General features: G+C 41.4%; 1 protein-coding gene across 1 annotated transcript; it reads left to right on the top strand.

Annotated features, from left to right (window-relative positions):
• The first annotated feature begins 4,347 nt into the window (after positions 1 to 4,347).
• Positions 4,348 to 13,460, top strand: gna13b (guanine nucleotide binding protein (G protein), alpha 13b). The gene is made up of 5 exons (XM_080043289.1): positions 4,348 to 4,645; positions 9,417 to 9,646; positions 10,189 to 10,239; positions 10,766 to 10,966; positions 12,430 to 13,460. The coding sequence occupies exons 1-5, from the start codon at positions 4,363 to 4,365 to the stop codon at positions 12,799 to 12,801; spliced, it is 1,137 nt and encodes a 378-aa protein (XP_079899415.1). The 5' UTR covers positions 4,348 to 4,362; the 3' UTR covers positions 12,802 to 13,460.
• The last annotated feature ends 4,032 nt before the right edge of the window (positions 13,461 to 17,492 follow it).

Raw genomic sequence — 17,492 nt, 5'->3', positions numbered from 1 at the left:
TATGCACGTAAACACGGGCATGATAAAGTTGACTGTTAAGTGCTTGTTTCAGGATACGTGTTTTCAAATGCAAGCCGTGTCTCAGCCTGAATATTTTATTGAGGTAATCAGTGCAGTCCGAGGCTTGTAATGTAATCGCTCGCTATCATGTCTGTCCCAGCTTGCTGCTATAGGCTATTTAGCCTAGCTGCTATGTCTCCTCTCGTATGTTCAAAGTAACTTCCCCAACAGCCAACACAACTGGGTGAGCTTAGCGAATATATGGAGAGAAAAAAATCGGGTCTGTGATGCAAATCAAATGAAAGCGAGCCAAAGAAGGCTGCACGCGGCGAGACAAAATGCACATAAAAGAGTTGTTGAGAATCAAGGGGAGAATAATCAACAGAATGAAGCCGGCAGACGGTAGTCTCTGGCCAATCAGCGGCCGGCCGTCTGCCGACGTCACCTTTTAGCTCGACTCAGCTCGCTTGGACCCTAGAGCAAGGCGATACTAAAAAAGCAGCCGCTAGCAGGTACCAGGTACCATGAAATTGCGGTGGAAACGCCAAAAATGCGAGTTGAGTCGAGTCGAGTCGAGCTGATACCATGCGGTGGAAAAGCGCCATAAGTAGTCCCTAATACTATAATAGTTATAGAATTATAACAAAAACAATTCTAGCACTGTTCCCAGTCAGTTAAAAATAAATGATCATATTTTAAATGATCAGAAAGAAATTGGTTTAGCTTTCAATAAACACTTTATAGCTGCTGGTAAACTCTTTCACAATGGAGTATCTACGCCTTCTACGCCTACCACCACGAGAAATAAAAATAGCATACCACCTGTCTCTAAAACTCCTCTTTTCAGCCTTGTTCTAGTCCCAACAAGTATTGTTGTAGATGCGCTTCTTGCCATCAACCCCAGGAAGTACATGGGAGAGGACAATTTGGACCCATTTTCAATAAATCTCTCTGCACTTATCATATCAAAACAAATAACCCATATTTTTAATCTTTCCATCTCTTCTGGTATTGTTCCTAAAGTCTGGAAAAAAGCTCACGTCATTCCATTACATAAAGGGGGTGACAAAAGTGATCTTAACAATTACAGGCCAATTTCCAAACTCCCATGCCTGGCAAAAATTCTAGAATCAGTCATTAATACTCAGTTGAAATCCTTTTTATCCAGTGCTTCCATTTTGAGTCCATTTCAATCTGGTTTTAGGGCAGGCCACAGTACTATATCTGCTGTCACTTTGGTCTTAGACAACATTGTTACAGCTATCGATAAAAAAATGCACTGTGCAGCACTTTTTGTTGATCTGTCAAAAGCTTTTGATACTTTAGATCACCATTTGCTTTTAGAGAGGCTGCATGAAATTGGTTTTGATTATTCTACATGTAGCTGGTTTAGGGACTATCTCTCTGATAGACAGCAGTCAGTTAAGCTGGGAAGCTACCAAACTGAGTTTTTAACAGTTACAAATGGTGTTCCGCAGGGCTCAATTTTAGGTCCAGTCCTATTCACAATTTACATCAATAACATTGTTTCATCACTACAAAACTGCCATGCCCATTTGTATGCTGACGACACTGTACTGTATTGCATTTCTGATTCAGTGCAACAATCTGTTCAGAACCTACAGAGCTCTTTTAACACCCTGCAGAACTGTCTAGTGGATCTCAGGCTTGTCCTTAATATAGAAAAAACAAAATATATGTGCTTTTCCAGAGCAAGAATTACACATTTTAATGATCTTATTATTCACACAAATAATGGATCTCATATTGAAAGAGTCACTGAATATAAATATCTTGGCATCTGGATAGATGAAAAACTCTCTTTTACATTTCACATAAAAAATCTTGTCTGTCGTCTCCGACAAAAGATTGGCTATTTTTATAGGAATAAAGCCACCTTCCCGTTGTTCAGTAGGAAAAGGATTATTGAGGCAGTTTTTATGTCTGTCCTTGATTACGGTGATGTGGTTTATCGGCATGCATCTCGTTCATGCCTTAAACTCCTAGACTCTGTATTTCACTCTGCGTTGAGATTCATTACAGGAGATGCTTATGATACACACCATTGTGTTTTATATGAAAAGGTTGGGTGGTCCTCCCTTAAGGAGAGACGTGATGCACATTGGCATATTTTTATATATAAAGCTCTGACTGGAAAGCTACCACTATATTTGACAGAAATGCTGCTTATTTCAGATGGGCTTTATCAAACCCGCTCAACTGACATCCTCATGTTATATGTCCCCTATGCCCGGTCTGAGCTTGGTAAAACCGCTTTTAGCCATAGTGCCCCTGACTCCTGGAACAGCCTACAACATACAATTAAAATAAATACACTCATAACTGTTAACCAATTTAAAATTATTATTTTGAATCAGCCCCTCTACACTTGTAACTGTTTTAATTAGGCTATTATGTCTCTCATTCAATTGATCTGAATGTTTTAAATTGTTGTTGTCTGTGTGTGTGTGTGTGTGTGTGTAAACTTGTTATGTATTCTCATTGTATATTGTGTATATGTACAAACTCGACGTCATTGTAAAAGAGGGTCACCCCTCAATTGATCTTTCGAGGTTAAATAAAGGAAAATGAAATGAAAATGAATACTTATTTTTTTAGATGTTTGCTGAAAAACCCGTTCAGATCATTTATTGTAGCAAGCCTCTATACCCTGATTGTCCTCTGGTCTCAGGATGACCTATATTTGTGTCTGCAGCCTGCGATCTGGCTGGCCCCTCCCACCTCTCTGCCGGGCTTTCTTTATATGTCTATGGGGCTCTCCCACCGTCTCTGCCGTGCTCTCGCGATACCGGAGCTAAGCCATACTTTGAACAGTTTGACATGACCTGACATGATTAAAACCAGTGAAAACAGTAGCTTCAAAGTTTGATTTCTACAGGAATATCTTCCCATCCTTTGTCATGTTAAAAACGAGTCATTATTAGACTGCTGTGGGGAATATAAACAGCGTGTTATGAGCAAAAGCTGGTTGCTTGTCCCAAAGCTAATAGCTATACACCAGTCAGGCAAAACTACAAATAAAAACTATTATTTTAGTTTAACCGTTTAAAAAAAAGCACAGGTAGCTTCCTATCCGTTGTGTTATTAAAAACGAGGCATTAATAGACTGCTGTGGTTAAGATAAATTAGTGGGGTATGTAACATTCAGGCTGTAGGCTACTATGGGCATCTTGTCGCTTAACGGGGAAAACAACATGGCTGTCGCTCGGAAAATTTTCCATCGGATCTCGGGGCCGTGGACCAATAAGAAAAGGGTGGGTGGGGTTATCATAGACTACTGCACGGTGGACGTTTCTGGTTACTAATGTGGGGGGGGGGGGGGAGCATGGACATATAAAGAAAATATGGGGATGTGGCTGTGCCGACTATTACGTAATAGTCTGTCCCCTAGGGGGGGCATGACAGAAAATAATTGAGAACCACTGCTTTAAACAATGTAACGGTAGAGCAATCTCTGTTATAGCAAAACTAGGTGCAACACTGCCATCTTGTGGTGCAGCCCAGGCGGGGGAAATTCACAAAATGATAAGGATTTCAATGTTCTAAGAAGTTGCGGTCTGGAATTTTTATTTTATGAAGTTTAAAATGTTCATACTTAAGACTTTTCTGTCTTATGTACTACTATGTTGTTTTTGTTCAAAGGTTTGAGCGTAGTAGACTATGATTTGATAGTCCGGCTTAAAATTACATTATAGGGACCTGGTAATTATATTATCAAAGCTAAACTAGCTTAATTGTTGTTCTCTGTCCGTGTGTTATTCAGAGACACACACACACACACACACACACACACACACACACACACACACACACACACACACACACACACACACACACAAACACACGTCTTAATATATTATATATCTCTTTGTGAATGTTTTCATGAAGTTTAATTGCATTATCTGTTTCTGTGTGTGTGTGTGTGTGTGTGGTGCCCTTTTACCTGTATTGAATATATTTAAACAATATACAAGAATATAGCCTAGGCCTGCATAAAATGAAAAAAGCAAATGCAGAAAAAAGGGAAAATTGTCAATTCCTTTGGTTGTTTCTGTCGTGTTAATGGTGTGGTCAAAATTCAGTTTGTTGTTGAAATTTGCCTTTCACCTTAACGAAACATTTGCCAATGGATATCTGAGATTTAAAATTATTTTAGGCTAAATCTGAAAGTCTCCATTCAGTTTGTTATATATGCTACTAACTTAAAACATTTGAAGTAAAAACACCGGTGGAAATTGAGGAGGAAGTTACATTTTAGTGGATTTCCTACGACACATGAATGCACCAGCGGACTGGGGTTGTGAGCTCAGCGCTGTCTGTATTGATGAAGTTGTTTCAAAGATGGCGGACTTCCTGCCGTCCCGCTCCTTCTTATCTGTATGTTTCCCTAACTGTCTACTCACGAGCGGCGAGGCAGAGCAACTGAGGAAATCTAAAGAGATAGACAAGTGTATCTATCGAGATAAGACGTATGTTAAAAGGCTAGTTAAGATCTTATTACTTGGAGCGGGCGAGAGCGGCAAGTCCACTTTCCTCAAGCAGATGCGCATTATCCATGGGCAGGACTTCGATCAGAAGGCCAAAGAAGAATTCAGAGCCACGATTTTTAGTAATGTAATAAAAGGTAAGACTACGCTTGGTGATAATTGTATTTCATTGTGTGTTGGAACTGGCTTGTTTTGATGTCTGTACGGGTCACTTGGTGGTGGGGAAGTTGGTGGCCATGCTAGTGCTAGCTGAGCCGATAGGAGGGGGGCTCTCACTTTTATGTGCTCGACGAAGCTAGTGTGGTTAGCTGGGTTAAGCGACCAAGAAACGCCCATGTTATTTGTGTTGGTCTACTACAACACGGTGATACCAAAGAGGAAGGTGGCGCGTGCCGTGTCGTCATGGTTTCAATGTGATTGTTCATAGCCTCCACGATATGAATACTTTACTATTTTCTTAATGTGAAGTCCCTCAAGTAGTGGTTTGACATTGTCCCTCTGTTGTTTTCCTCGTGACTGACTGACTGCTGTTAGCATCCAAACACGCCACTCTGAGAACATGACACCAGAATCCTTTTTGAAAATGAGCTTGTTTACTATAAACTTGCCCATCACCTTTTAAACAACACGGGCAGTCCTCTAAACTATAGCACTGCTCGAGCCTTTTCCTTTAACGTTGACACATTAACACAACACCCTCAACCAGTCTGGTGCAAAGTGTATAGGAGACATACAAGTCATCTCTTCCCATGTGTAGCTTATCTGTGGAGGTGGTTTGCTGCTGAAGCATATAATAATGTTGCATCTTGAGTTTACTTGCAGCCTGCAGTTTGAGATTGTTTTGGTTGTTTATTTTTTTTGCTAATATTGAGCTGTAGCCTAGCCTGTCACAGAAGCAACGGATCATCTGAAGTGTTACAGTGTTGCACGGTGTACTGTCCATGTTACTAGGAAGTGATGCCCTGCCACGAGAAATAATACTGTTTCACGTTCTGTTATTACCGCTACAGTGTTTTTTTTAAGTGCCTTTTGAGTTAGGACAGCCGGACTGTCTGTGTGTGTGTGTGTGTGTGTGTGTGTGTGTGTGTGTGTGTGTGTGTGTGTGTGTGTGTGTGTGTGTGTGTGTGTGTGTGTGTGTGTGTGTGTGTGTGTGTGTGTGTGTGTGTGTGTGTGTGTGTGTGTGTGTGTGTGTGTGTGTGTGTGTGTGTGTGTGTGTGTGTGTGTGTGTGGGCTCTGCTGGCAGACTGGGAGAGCTTTCTCTTTGTGTCACACACTGCATGGTGACAGGCAGAGAGACAGAGCTCAGAGTAACGGAAGAGCTCTTGCCAACCCTCCTATAGGCTGGTTGGTTAACAGAGCCAAATATTGAATGATTTGACATTCACAGGGTTTGCCGCGGTACAGTGGGTGTTACACAGATGACATAACTTGCCCACTGGCCACACACACACACACACACACACACACACACACACAACATTTTTATTATTATTTCTATTTTCATAGAGATGCGTGCCCACGTTTTTGAATAAACGTAAACATTAGAAAGCTTCCTGAAAAGTTAACTGTTTCACTGTTATAAACAAATTCTGTTCCTACGTTTGGTTCCAGGTTCCTCAAAATAATTTCAATACTAAGAATTACATGTCGAGAAACTGCAGGCTCTGCAAATGTAAACCAATCCCCCTCCTCTGAAACTGCATATTGCACCTTTTAATTGAGGTTGCAACGGCACTACCATAGTGAAGCCGCAGCAGCTAAATCTTGACCTTCTAGTACTGTCACCTCTTCATATTAAAAATCTGTCACCACAGTAAATGATCTGTGTGTGTGTGTGTGTGTGTGTGTGTGTGTGTGTGTGTGTGTGTGTGTGTGTGTGTGTGTGTGTGTGTGTGTGTGTGTGTGTGTGTGTGTGTGTGTGTGTGTGTGTGTGTGTGTGTGTGTGTGTGTGTGTGTGTGTGTGTGTGTGTGTGTGTGTGCAGTCAGGCTGAGCTAGAGAAAGATCCTGACATGTGTGTGATTAGAGAGAGTAGAAACAGATAGTTGTTATGAACTGGCTGCCTCTAAGTTTGTAATTCTTCATCCTTTGTTTAATACATGACTTCTGGATCTAACAGAGACAGGAGGCCGCCGGGCAAACCTTAAACCTCCAGCAATATATTTAACCTTTATTTATATAGCACTGTTCTTAGCACTGTTACAAAGTGCATGAAACATAATAGTAAAGATAAACGTAATCTTTTCCGCTTTGCATTCCACATCTTCGTCTGCGATCATGTCACAGTATCTCAACAAAATGGTAATATGTATCTGACATACTTTTTTATTTATGAAACTATACCAACCTGTAATTAAATGCATTCCTGACAGGTTTCAGTAATGCAACTTTAAAAAATGCAAACCATGCAGCAGTGAGGTCGTGAACCCGCAATTATATTTCACAATTTAGGGATTTAAGGAGAGTATGAGTGTGTGGTCCACCGTTTATTCGCTCATTATTTTCATGAAAGTGCGTCTTTGTACGAAGCTTAATCTATTAGCTGTAAATCCCAAAACACAACTGCTGGCAAACAAACAGCTAAAAGAGTGGAAGCAGTGCTAAGGGTTTACCAGACCACAGACTGCCCTGCACTATGGCTAACTTTCACTTGTGGACTGTAACAGCAAAAGGAAAAACGTGCCAACCTATGGTGATCAGTATGCTGCTAGCTGCTTCAGTATGGGCACAAAGGGACTTTCTATCCCAGAGGCTATAGCCTGGCAACGCTTCAAGTACATTCAAGGCACATTGTGTAGTGTGGGGATGAAGGAAGATGACACACAGCTACACTCGTTCATTGTCTCTATGTAATTATTTCTATTCATGTCTGTTCAACTGTCTATGTGCAACTATATAAAAAACAAGTTGACTTGTGGAGGACATAAAAGTGAAAAAGATTAGAATTTGAAGACTAGTGCACTCATCTTGCCCATCATATAATGAATAGTGTCCATGAAAACTAGTCACAGAAAAGCCAGGAGGGAATAGGAATACAACACTAGTAGCCCCCTTTACACAGCCATTCCTGCATATTGACTGAAAGACAGCACAACCATATGCAAGCTTAATGCATTTACACTGGACCAGGCAGAGCCAGCATACTGGTGACAGTGTGAGCATTTACACAGCATTCAGGAAAGAAAGAGTGGCCTTTGAGCTACAAGTGTGAAGTCTTTCTTGGTCTCTAAAATCGTTGTTGCTTCTTGTTGTCTTCGGCTGCTCCCTCAGGTATATTTTAATCCAGCCGTTGCAGACTTTGCAGGTTGTTTTTTTCACACAATGAGCGGAAGATAGATTTGTTACACCTCTCTGCATGTGCGTCAGTTTTCGACCCATGCTCTGGTTTATGGCTGTTAAACTTAAGTGTGTAAACATGCCACAATGCTCCTTTATGAAGCGGTGTCATTTTTGGCTGTTAAAACAATGCAAAGACAACGATAATGACATGAAGGCACCATGACGCTTTTGCCGCAGGATTTTATAGACAGAATATTCAGAATATACTGATTGACATGTAACCAGGAATAACCCCAAGGCCATAGCTACTGCGCATGTAAACGCCTTATTTGGAATATTGTGGAGTGTGGACCATAATCAGAATATGCTGTCATGTAAAGGTAGTCAGTCACTGTCTGTGCAGAGTAGCTTTTCCTCCTGTCAGCAGCATTAGCCGAACTGATCTCCATCAAGTTTGAAGAAGATGACTCATAATTTGACGACTATGGCTGACGTCACCTGTAGATGCCTGAGATGATGGCTTTACCAGATAAGAGTTAACGCTAAGAGATAAGAGGCTCTGGTAAACGGCCCTAACGTCAGGGGCAGTATGGTCTGTTACAGCTGCTGGTCCCAGTTATGCATTTCCTGCCTGACACAGAAGGCTTTGAGCGGCTAGGGCTAGATGGCCAGCTTGTGTTTCTAGAGAATGCTTGTTGTCAAACTCTTTTTTTTTTTTTTTTCGAAATCTGTGAATATCCCCACACAATTTGCTACCTGTCCGTACTGTGTTTGCGCTGAAAAGGGTGGTGTTAATACACAGCCTAGGCTCTGTAAACGGATATGTAAACAAAGGGGGTCCAAAACTGGATTTTTTTTCAGCATGCACACAGTATAGAGACAGGTAGCAAATTGTGAGCAGATATTCACTGATTTTGACGAGGAAGTTAATATTTATATTCATGATACTTCCCATTAACCTGTCAAAGTTCCGGTGAAACATTTGATTTTACTGTTTATTTTTTAATCTTATATTTTGTCTTTACTTGAAGGCAAAAATGTGCACTCTTTCCTACTATGTACCGCAAAGGCTGCAAAATAATTCCCTCTAGTACAGATGTAACCGAGCCTGCTACTGATCATGTAAACAGCTACAAGCTAAAGGTAGATCTTTGGTTTTTACTTAGACAGCCTCAAAGTTTACACCACTCTCTTGGGATTCTTCCCAAAGCTGCTGGGCTCATCATGATGTTTATTTTATTTTTTATGCTGGAACCATGTTGTCTCCATTATCTGTTTAGACTGCCAGAAATGTGTGTTTAGGTATTCCCAAGTCCCCTTCAGTGTGTGGGAGGGAGACCTGGTCAAGTCTCAACAATATGTGCTTCCAAAAGTCACAGTCATTATTTAAAATATTTCTGAAACAGTCTTATTTTTCCTCTGATGATCATAAATGACATGTAATAGCAAACGAGACCATCAGTGCAAAGAATGCTAGTTTTCTATAGTTTGTCTTAATGCCTTTGTCATGGGTACACTACCGCTTTTGTCCAAAGGGGGTGCTAGAATGAACACTTAGTGAAAGTTCCTCGGAGCACCTTTTTAAAATTAGCACTAAATGCAGTTAATGACATGTCTCTCTCTCGCTGTAGGTATTCGAGTGTTGGTGGACGCTCGAGAGAAGCTCCACATCCCGTGGGGAAACCCGTCTAACCAGCGGCACGGCGACACCATGATGGCCTTCGACACGCGGTCGGCGATGGCCCACGGTCACGGCATGGTGGAGCACAAAGTCTTCCAGCACTTCCTGCCCTCGATCAGGGCCCTGTGGGCGGACCAGGCCATCCAGAACGCATACGACCGGCGCAGAGAGTTCCAGCTGGTGAGTTGAGAGTGTTACCCAGCATCCACACACTGTGAGGAGGGTCATCCCTATGGTCCCACTGCCTGGTGGTCCTGAAATTGGCGATTAGGTTCAGGCATCACAGCTGGTTGGTTAGGGGACAGGGAGAGGTTAGAATAGGAGTGAGATCGACACTCACACACACAGACAGAATATTCTCTATTATAAAGTTAGATTACTTATAAATGTCAGATCATAGGGCTGTGGGAACATAGACGCACTCCCACTGTGAGGAACCATTGATCTTAAATCTTGTGTTTTCTGGACATGTTTTGATTTTCTCCATCTTGATCAGAATCGCCAATAAAATACTCTTCTTGTTTACTCAAATTCCTTTTTTCAATAAGTTAATGCTCACTTGGTCATATTATTGAAAATTATAATGAAGAAAAGCAGAATACATTTTGAGGGCTGCAGTGTATTGTAACATTTATATATTCCCAACTATCTCTCTCTCTCTCTCTCTCTCTCTCTCTCTCTCTCTCTCTCTGTGTCTCTCTCTGTGTCTCTCTTTCTCTCAGGGGGAGTCAGTCAAGTATTTCCTGGACAATTTGGAAAAGCTTGGACAGTCGGTAAGTCCCACCCAGACCGTCATTACAGTTGTCCCTAGCAGGCAGGATGGCAGATGGGTGTGATAGCACTCAGCTGCTCTGCTGAAAAGAGAAGTGAAACTTTAGTCTTCCTGTCCTTGGTCATGTCTCCATACTGGGTTTTTCCAGTGTAGACTTTCTGTACTAAACAAGGCAAAGCAAGTTTATCTCTATAGCACAATTCGGACACAAGGCCATTCAAAGTGCTTTACAGAGGCACAAAATACATCAAGATTAGACATTAGAAATTGCACTTAAGATATCGTAAAAACAAGGATAAATACATTTCCCGGCACACTCTTTATTCTGTATCATCCTGCTTCCTATTGGTCAGGATCATCAAGAGGAAAATTGAGACTGTTTCAGAAATATTTAAAAGTTCCTCGTAGCACCTTTTTAAGCACTGCGTTTCTGAATGTGTTAGTTTCAATATAGACCTTTTGGATAAAAAAAACGCCAAAAACCTGTCAAACATCATGACATACTGTGTCTGACAATGTGCTTGCAGGACTACCTCCCCAACCAACAGGACATCCTCCTGGCCAGAAAACCCACCAAGGGGATCCACGAGTACGACTTTGAAATTAAGAATGTTCCGTTCAAGATGGTGGACGTGGGCGGGCAGCGCTCGGAGCGGCGGCGCTGGTTTGAATGTTTCGACTCGGTCACGTCTATCCTCTTTCTCGTCTCTTCTTCTGAATACGACCAGGTGAGTGAGCTGGGGGCTACGCAGGGCTTTAAAGGGGGTTAAAGGTGGAACAAGGTAGAAATAGCCTTAAAGAGATAGTGCCGTTTTTTTGAAGTGGGGTTTTGTAGTTTTAGTTCATTTTATTTCGATCACATGTTTTATTTTGAGTTTTTTAGAAGAAAAAAAAAAAATATATTAATGAATTGATACATTGACATTACTACAAAGAACTGACCGAAAAAGGTGTAGGTTGAAGCGCTTTGCTTATTGCACCTACCCTTTTTACATTATATTTATATATTATTTATAATATTTTCCTAGGGTTGTACGTGGGGTTTGAAGTACGATCCAATTCCGTGATCATAATTGTTATACATTTCTTTGTTGGTGGTGATGTTGTTATCTTCAAGGTTGGGAAGGCTTAAGCAACACAACCATTTTAATTTAAAAGAGCAACAAATATACAAACATGCATAAAGGTTTATCTTAACTGCTTTGATCTGTTTGAATGCAAAAGAACATCAGAACTCCACTTTTTAACTGCTAAATTATTTTTTAATATGTGCTATATCACTTAGCTATAAAAATCAGAGTTGTCAGTCCCAATATCCTATAAGTTGACTGCAGCTATATTGGAGCCCGATACCAATATTGGATCGGATTGGTTCCATCTGTAGGCATAGTTAGTGTGTTACCTTACAGAGATGGTGATCAGTCATTTTAAGGAGTTTGGGAGAGACATCGATGAAGCTGCTATGAATGTAAAAGTTTTATCTTCTTGATGACCTCATAATTATTTCAACAATACCCAGCCCTACCTTTTAGGGAGGCAACAAGGGCTGGACGTCCCTTTTGTTCACTCTTGTCGGTCTGATAGAAGATTAATAAACAAAAACTGCTCGAAACTATGAACAAAAGATTTTTAGTTATAAATTAACCTCTTCCTTTGGTTTAAAGGTGCGCTATGTAATTTTGGGTGTGTCAGAGAAATGGACATTTTCTAAGGTCTATTCTCATAACTAAATAAACAAACTTTCCTCACAGGAAAATGTGATCCCTGGAACACTGTTTGAAGTTAGAAAAGCTTCCAGAAAAGTTACTGTTTCACGGTTGTTGTTGTTGTTTACAGCAGCAGGGCCCACTTTTCTTTATTTTTTTACAAACATATTCTAGTCTTACGTTTGGTTCCAGGTGCCTCAAAATAATTTTCCTTATAGAATAATTCAACACTAAAAATTACATGAAAAGTAAATCTGTTTTGTAACCTTACTTCCGGCTCTGCAAATCTAAACAAGTCCCCCTCCCCTGAAACTGCATAGTGCATCTTTAAAAGCTGTACGACGGCTTTAGTCATTCTAAAAATAAAAATGCAAAAATCTTCCATTGTGCTTAACAGTCAAACAAAGCAACAGGCAGAATTACACAACCATCTACATTCTCCCCCTCCCTCCCTCCCTCCCTCCCCCCCCGCCCCCTCCCTCAAGGTGTTGATGGAGGACCGGCAGACCAACCGGCTCAGCGAGTCGCTCAACATCTTCGAGACCATCGTCAACAACCGCGTCTTCAGCAACGTCTCCATCATCCTCTTCCTCAACAAGACGGACCTGCTGGAGGACAAGGTCAAGCGCGTCTCCATCAAAGACTATTTCCGGGAGTTCTCGGGCGACTCGGCCTGCCTGGCGGACGTCCAGCGATACCTGGTCGAGTGCTTTCGCAAGAAGCGCCGCGAGCAGCAGCAGAAGCCCCTGTACCACCACTTCACCACCGCCATCAACACTGAGAACATACGGCTGGTGTTTCGCGACGTCAAGGACACCATCCTGCACGATAACCTCAAGCAGCTCATGCTCCAGTGAGGGGCGCAGGGACCGAGGAGGAGAGAGAGGAGAGGGGGAGGGGCTGGAGGAGGCAGACAAGGGGAAGTGGGGTGTCTCTATATAGGTGCCTTTCTTACCCTTTGATAACCCCTTCGCTACACACACACACACACACACACACACACACACACACACACACACACACACACACAGCCAGTAAAACGGGAGCGGGGCAGTGTCCCTCGTCCGCCCATCCATCTCCATCTCCATCCTTCTTCCTTAACTGTTTGACCCACTCCTCACCTTTGAACTTGACTTGTATATTATATTAAAGCCACCACCCCTCCACCACGCTTTGCTTATATGCCTTACTGAGCTTCTTCACTATGACTTATAACAGCTGCCTTTTTTGGGCTTGGACCTCCCTTTAAAACCACTCTAAATGACCTCTTAACCCCCCAGCTCCCCTGTCCACACCCAGGGCATTGGACCCCCCCCCCCCCCCCTTCAACCATCTTTTTATAATATTTTTCTTCCATGTGTGTGTTTCTCCAATTCACATCCCACAGACTGTCCTTTAATCTATGCTGCTCCGAACCACTGTTGCTAAGGAGGGAAAGAGGATTTTTTATTTGTTGTATGTTGACTTGAGATGCCATAAAAAAAAAAAAAAGTTGCAGCCTAAATCAGCGACTGTTGCCAAGCATTGCCTTTCCTTTTTCAGAAAACACTTTTTTTTTTTTTTTTTTTTTTTGCAGGATTTTTTTTTTTTTTACATCTGCTCTCCCCTGGCGCTTTCTGATGACATCACTGAGCAGGGGAAGAGAAAAGAACACACGGCCAACACTTAATCACAAGGACGGGAATTCCTGTTCATCTTAATTCTAGATTTCTAATCATTTTGTTTATTTTTGTTCGACTTTATTGGTATAACTATTTGTACCTAATGCTATTTTCTTTAACTTGTAATTTTATAGGGGGTTAACATTTGTAGAGGTGTGACTACCAACAGACTCTTTTACTCTGTTACTGTAATGGTTAGTTAAAGAGCGGAGAGCATAGACACAAACACATTGACCACTTGTAAAATTAAAGCCCATCCTATAAAGGCTAGCTAGCACCGGTAACACTTTTTATTTGTTTTTTTCAGGCACGTTGTTAACCACTTCTTTGTGTTTTGAAATCAGCCAGAATTCTCATGTATCTGCCCTCCCACTCACATAATTCAAATGACATATTCACGTGTGTGTCAGCAGAGAAGACTTTTTGCCTCTAGCTAAAGAAAAAGCTGACAGAAACGGTTTGTGTTACTGCGCATGCATTTTCATATTTAGAAATGGTCATAGGTGACTCATTCAGGTTAGCCTAGCTCAAACACTGGTTGTCAAGTGGAGCGAGTCAAAAGATACATCTTTGATTCTTAAATGACATACTGTGTAAATTATATAGTGCGCAACATAACAAAAATCAACAAGTCCAAACTAGCACACAGGAGCGTGAAGTGATGTTGTAAAGTTAATCTTTTGACCTGCTCCCCTTGACGACCAGTGTTTTAAGCTAAGCTAACCTGGATGAGAGACCTTTGCCCATTTCTAAATCAAAAATGCACCCACAGTTACAGGAACAGTTTGTATCGCCTTTTCTTGAGCTGGAGAGTGGGCCAAAAAATAAAAAATGTTGAACTATTCCTTTAAAGCAGAACACCTGCCACCTTTAACCAGGACCATATTTTACCATCAGGGTCTGGACAAACAGACCTCATCAACCCATTTCTGCCTGTCATTAAATGGTGATCTGTATATCTAGGTTTGGTATTCCTAAAATTACAGTTATCCCAGTTCAGCCGACATCAAGATTTGATCTCAATCACAAAACCCATAAAAGTCATAGGATCTGTGGTGTGTGTGTGATATGGTGCGACACGTCCAATAGCATTCCAATTGCCATGTTTTTTTTTGTGTATAAATGTGTTTTTTCCTGACCCAGATGAACATAATCCAGATACATTTAGCATATATCACATAATAACAATCTTAGGCCTACATTGTGACCATGGTATGCTTCTATTAATTTTTATTTTTTAAAATGTAACTTCCTTGCTTTGCTATAACTTTAAAGGTGCCCCGAGGAACTTTCAGTTTGTGTTAATTCTTGCACCCCCTTTGGACAAAAGCGGTAGTGGTTTTACTACGCCAGCTGTTGTTCCTGGGTGAGGCATTAAGAAAAACTATATAAAAAATAGCATTTTTTGCACTGATGATCTTGTTTTCTGTTGTTACATCTAATTTATGATCAGCAGAGGAAAAATGAGACTGTTTCAGAAATATTTAAAAGTTCCTCGTAGCATCTTTACGGTGGCGCTGAGCATTCACCAAATAAAAAAAAGTTTCAGAGCAGGATCTCGTAATTACGAGATAATATCTCGTAATTACGAGATAAGGATCTCGTAATTATGAGATAAGTATCTCGTAATTACGAGATAAGTATCTCGTAATTACGAGATAAAGATCTCGTAATTACGAGATAAGGATCTCGTAATTACGAGATAAGGATCACCCTCTCATTCATCAATAACGATGTGTGTGTGTGTGTGTGTGTGTGTGTGTGTGTGTGTGTGTGTGTGTGTGTGTGTGTGTGTGTGTGTGTGTGTGTGTGTGTGTGTGTGTGTGTGTGTGTGTGTGTGTGTGTGTGTGTGTGTGTGTGTGTGTGTGTGTGTGTGTGTGTGTGTGTGTGTGTGTGTGTGTGTGTGTGTGTGTGTTTGTGTGCAGACGAGGTGAACCTAGCCATAGGAAAACGTAGGCAATAGCCTTGGTTTCCGGACTACAATGGGCCCCATAATCAATACAATTATTTTAAATATTTGTTTACTGTTCATTCATTAATCAGCGATCACATTGGGAAATGAGGGACACACTTTCACTTTGTATATGCAGTTTGTTCATTATGAGCCACCGGAGCCACCGTACTGTGTTGCCTCATCCAATCAGAATGCCCGGTGGGCTAGTTCACTTTTACCTCCTGTTTGTTACTGTATCGGAACGCAGTTTTATTGAATGCTTTGATTAAATGCAGTCGTTAAACTCGGTGTAATCCATGACTCATACAAACACATAAGAACTTTCTACAAGGAGGGCATGACAATAATAGCCATGTCAACTTTGTGCAGATATGCAGTCACTGGGACTATTCAGGAGAAAAGCCCAGTCGGACCTCAGCAGCTGATCACGGGCGTAAAGCCGAAAGTGTGTCCCTCAGTAGCCTACCCGATGCGATCGCTGATTAATGAATGAACAGTAGCCTAAACAAATATTTAAAATACGTTTATTGATTATGGGGCCCATTGTAGTCCGGAAACCAAGGCTATTGCCTACGTTTTCCTATGGCTAGGTTCACCTCGTCTGCACACAAATACACACACACAGACATCGTTATTGATGAATGAGAGGGCGATCCTTATCTCGTAATTACGAGATCCTTATCTCGTAATTACGAGATCTTTATCTCGTAATTACGAGATCCTTATCTCGTAATTACGAGATATTATCTCGTAATTACGAGATACTTATCTCGTAATTACGAGATATTATCTCGTAATTACGAGATACTTATCTCGTAATTACGAGATATTATCTCGTAATTACGAGATACTTATCTCGTAATTACGAGATCCTGCAGTGAAACTTTTTTTTATTTGGTGAATGCTCAGCGCCACCGTACATCTTTACCCTTTCGGGGAAAAAATAAATGAACCCCAAAATCTACAATGGAGCTGAAAAATGGTCCATGAGTAGTAGCCAATACTCAGTACATTTAGGAGACTGCAACTGCTTGTCTCCAGGCCGACTGAGTCATGGCTGCAAGCAAAGCCACATTCTCAAATGAAAACCCTCAGGAAAAAGCATTGGTAAAGAGTTTGCTAAAAACTACAAATCAGGGGTGGCCCAGTCTTTCTGGGATCCTTCTTAATTTCTAAAAGGTACCTACCCATTAATGCTGTCAATCTCTCCCCCCTTTCTTGCATTCAAACTTAAAACAAAAGGGACGAAGCCAGCCTATATGTCACCAAGTCATGTACAGTTCATATTGTCTCCTAACTTCTCTGTGAAATGTATAGATATGTATCTCACACCAGCCTCACTCCTTCCTGCTGCTGATGTCCCCCCCCCCCCCCCCACACACACTCCACTAAGATTTGTATGTATGACCACGAGTGTTACTTTCATTTAAGTTTTTAATTTAGGTTTTTCTGATGGTGTAAATTTAAAACAGAAGCAGGCAATGGTTGGTCTGTCTCGTCTTGACCCTCACTCAGTATTGTCAAATTTTAGACCCGTCTCTCAGCTGCCTTTTCTGTCTAAGGTTTGAAAGGGTTGGTTTTTATACAGTTCCAAGCCTTTTTACAACATAATTCTGGTTTCACATCACACTGTTAAAGAGTCCACGATGATATTTTGCCTTATCTGTAGCTGCTGGGACTCCTGCTGTGCTGGTGGCCCATGCAGTCCTACTCTCTCTCGCCTTGATCAATGTGTAGGTATCGGAGGAACAGCGCTTGAATGGTGTTTGAGCAGACCGATCCATATAATTTATATAGATGTGTTAAGAGCATGGACACCAAAGTCCTACATGTGCCTCCAGAGGCTCATGCTAACACATGCTATGCTATGGCTTTTTTTTAAAACAATGTTTTAGCTGTGACTTCCCTGTTACTTTAAGCTAGATTTAAGGAA

This window comes from Ammodytes marinus, assembly GCF_949987685.1.
Source record: "Ammodytes marinus genome assembly, chromosome: 16".
NCBI lineage: Eukaryota > Metazoa > Chordata > Actinopteri > Uranoscopiformes > Ammodytidae > Ammodytes > Ammodytes marinus.
This window is presented reverse-complemented; position numbering and strand designations above follow the sequence as displayed.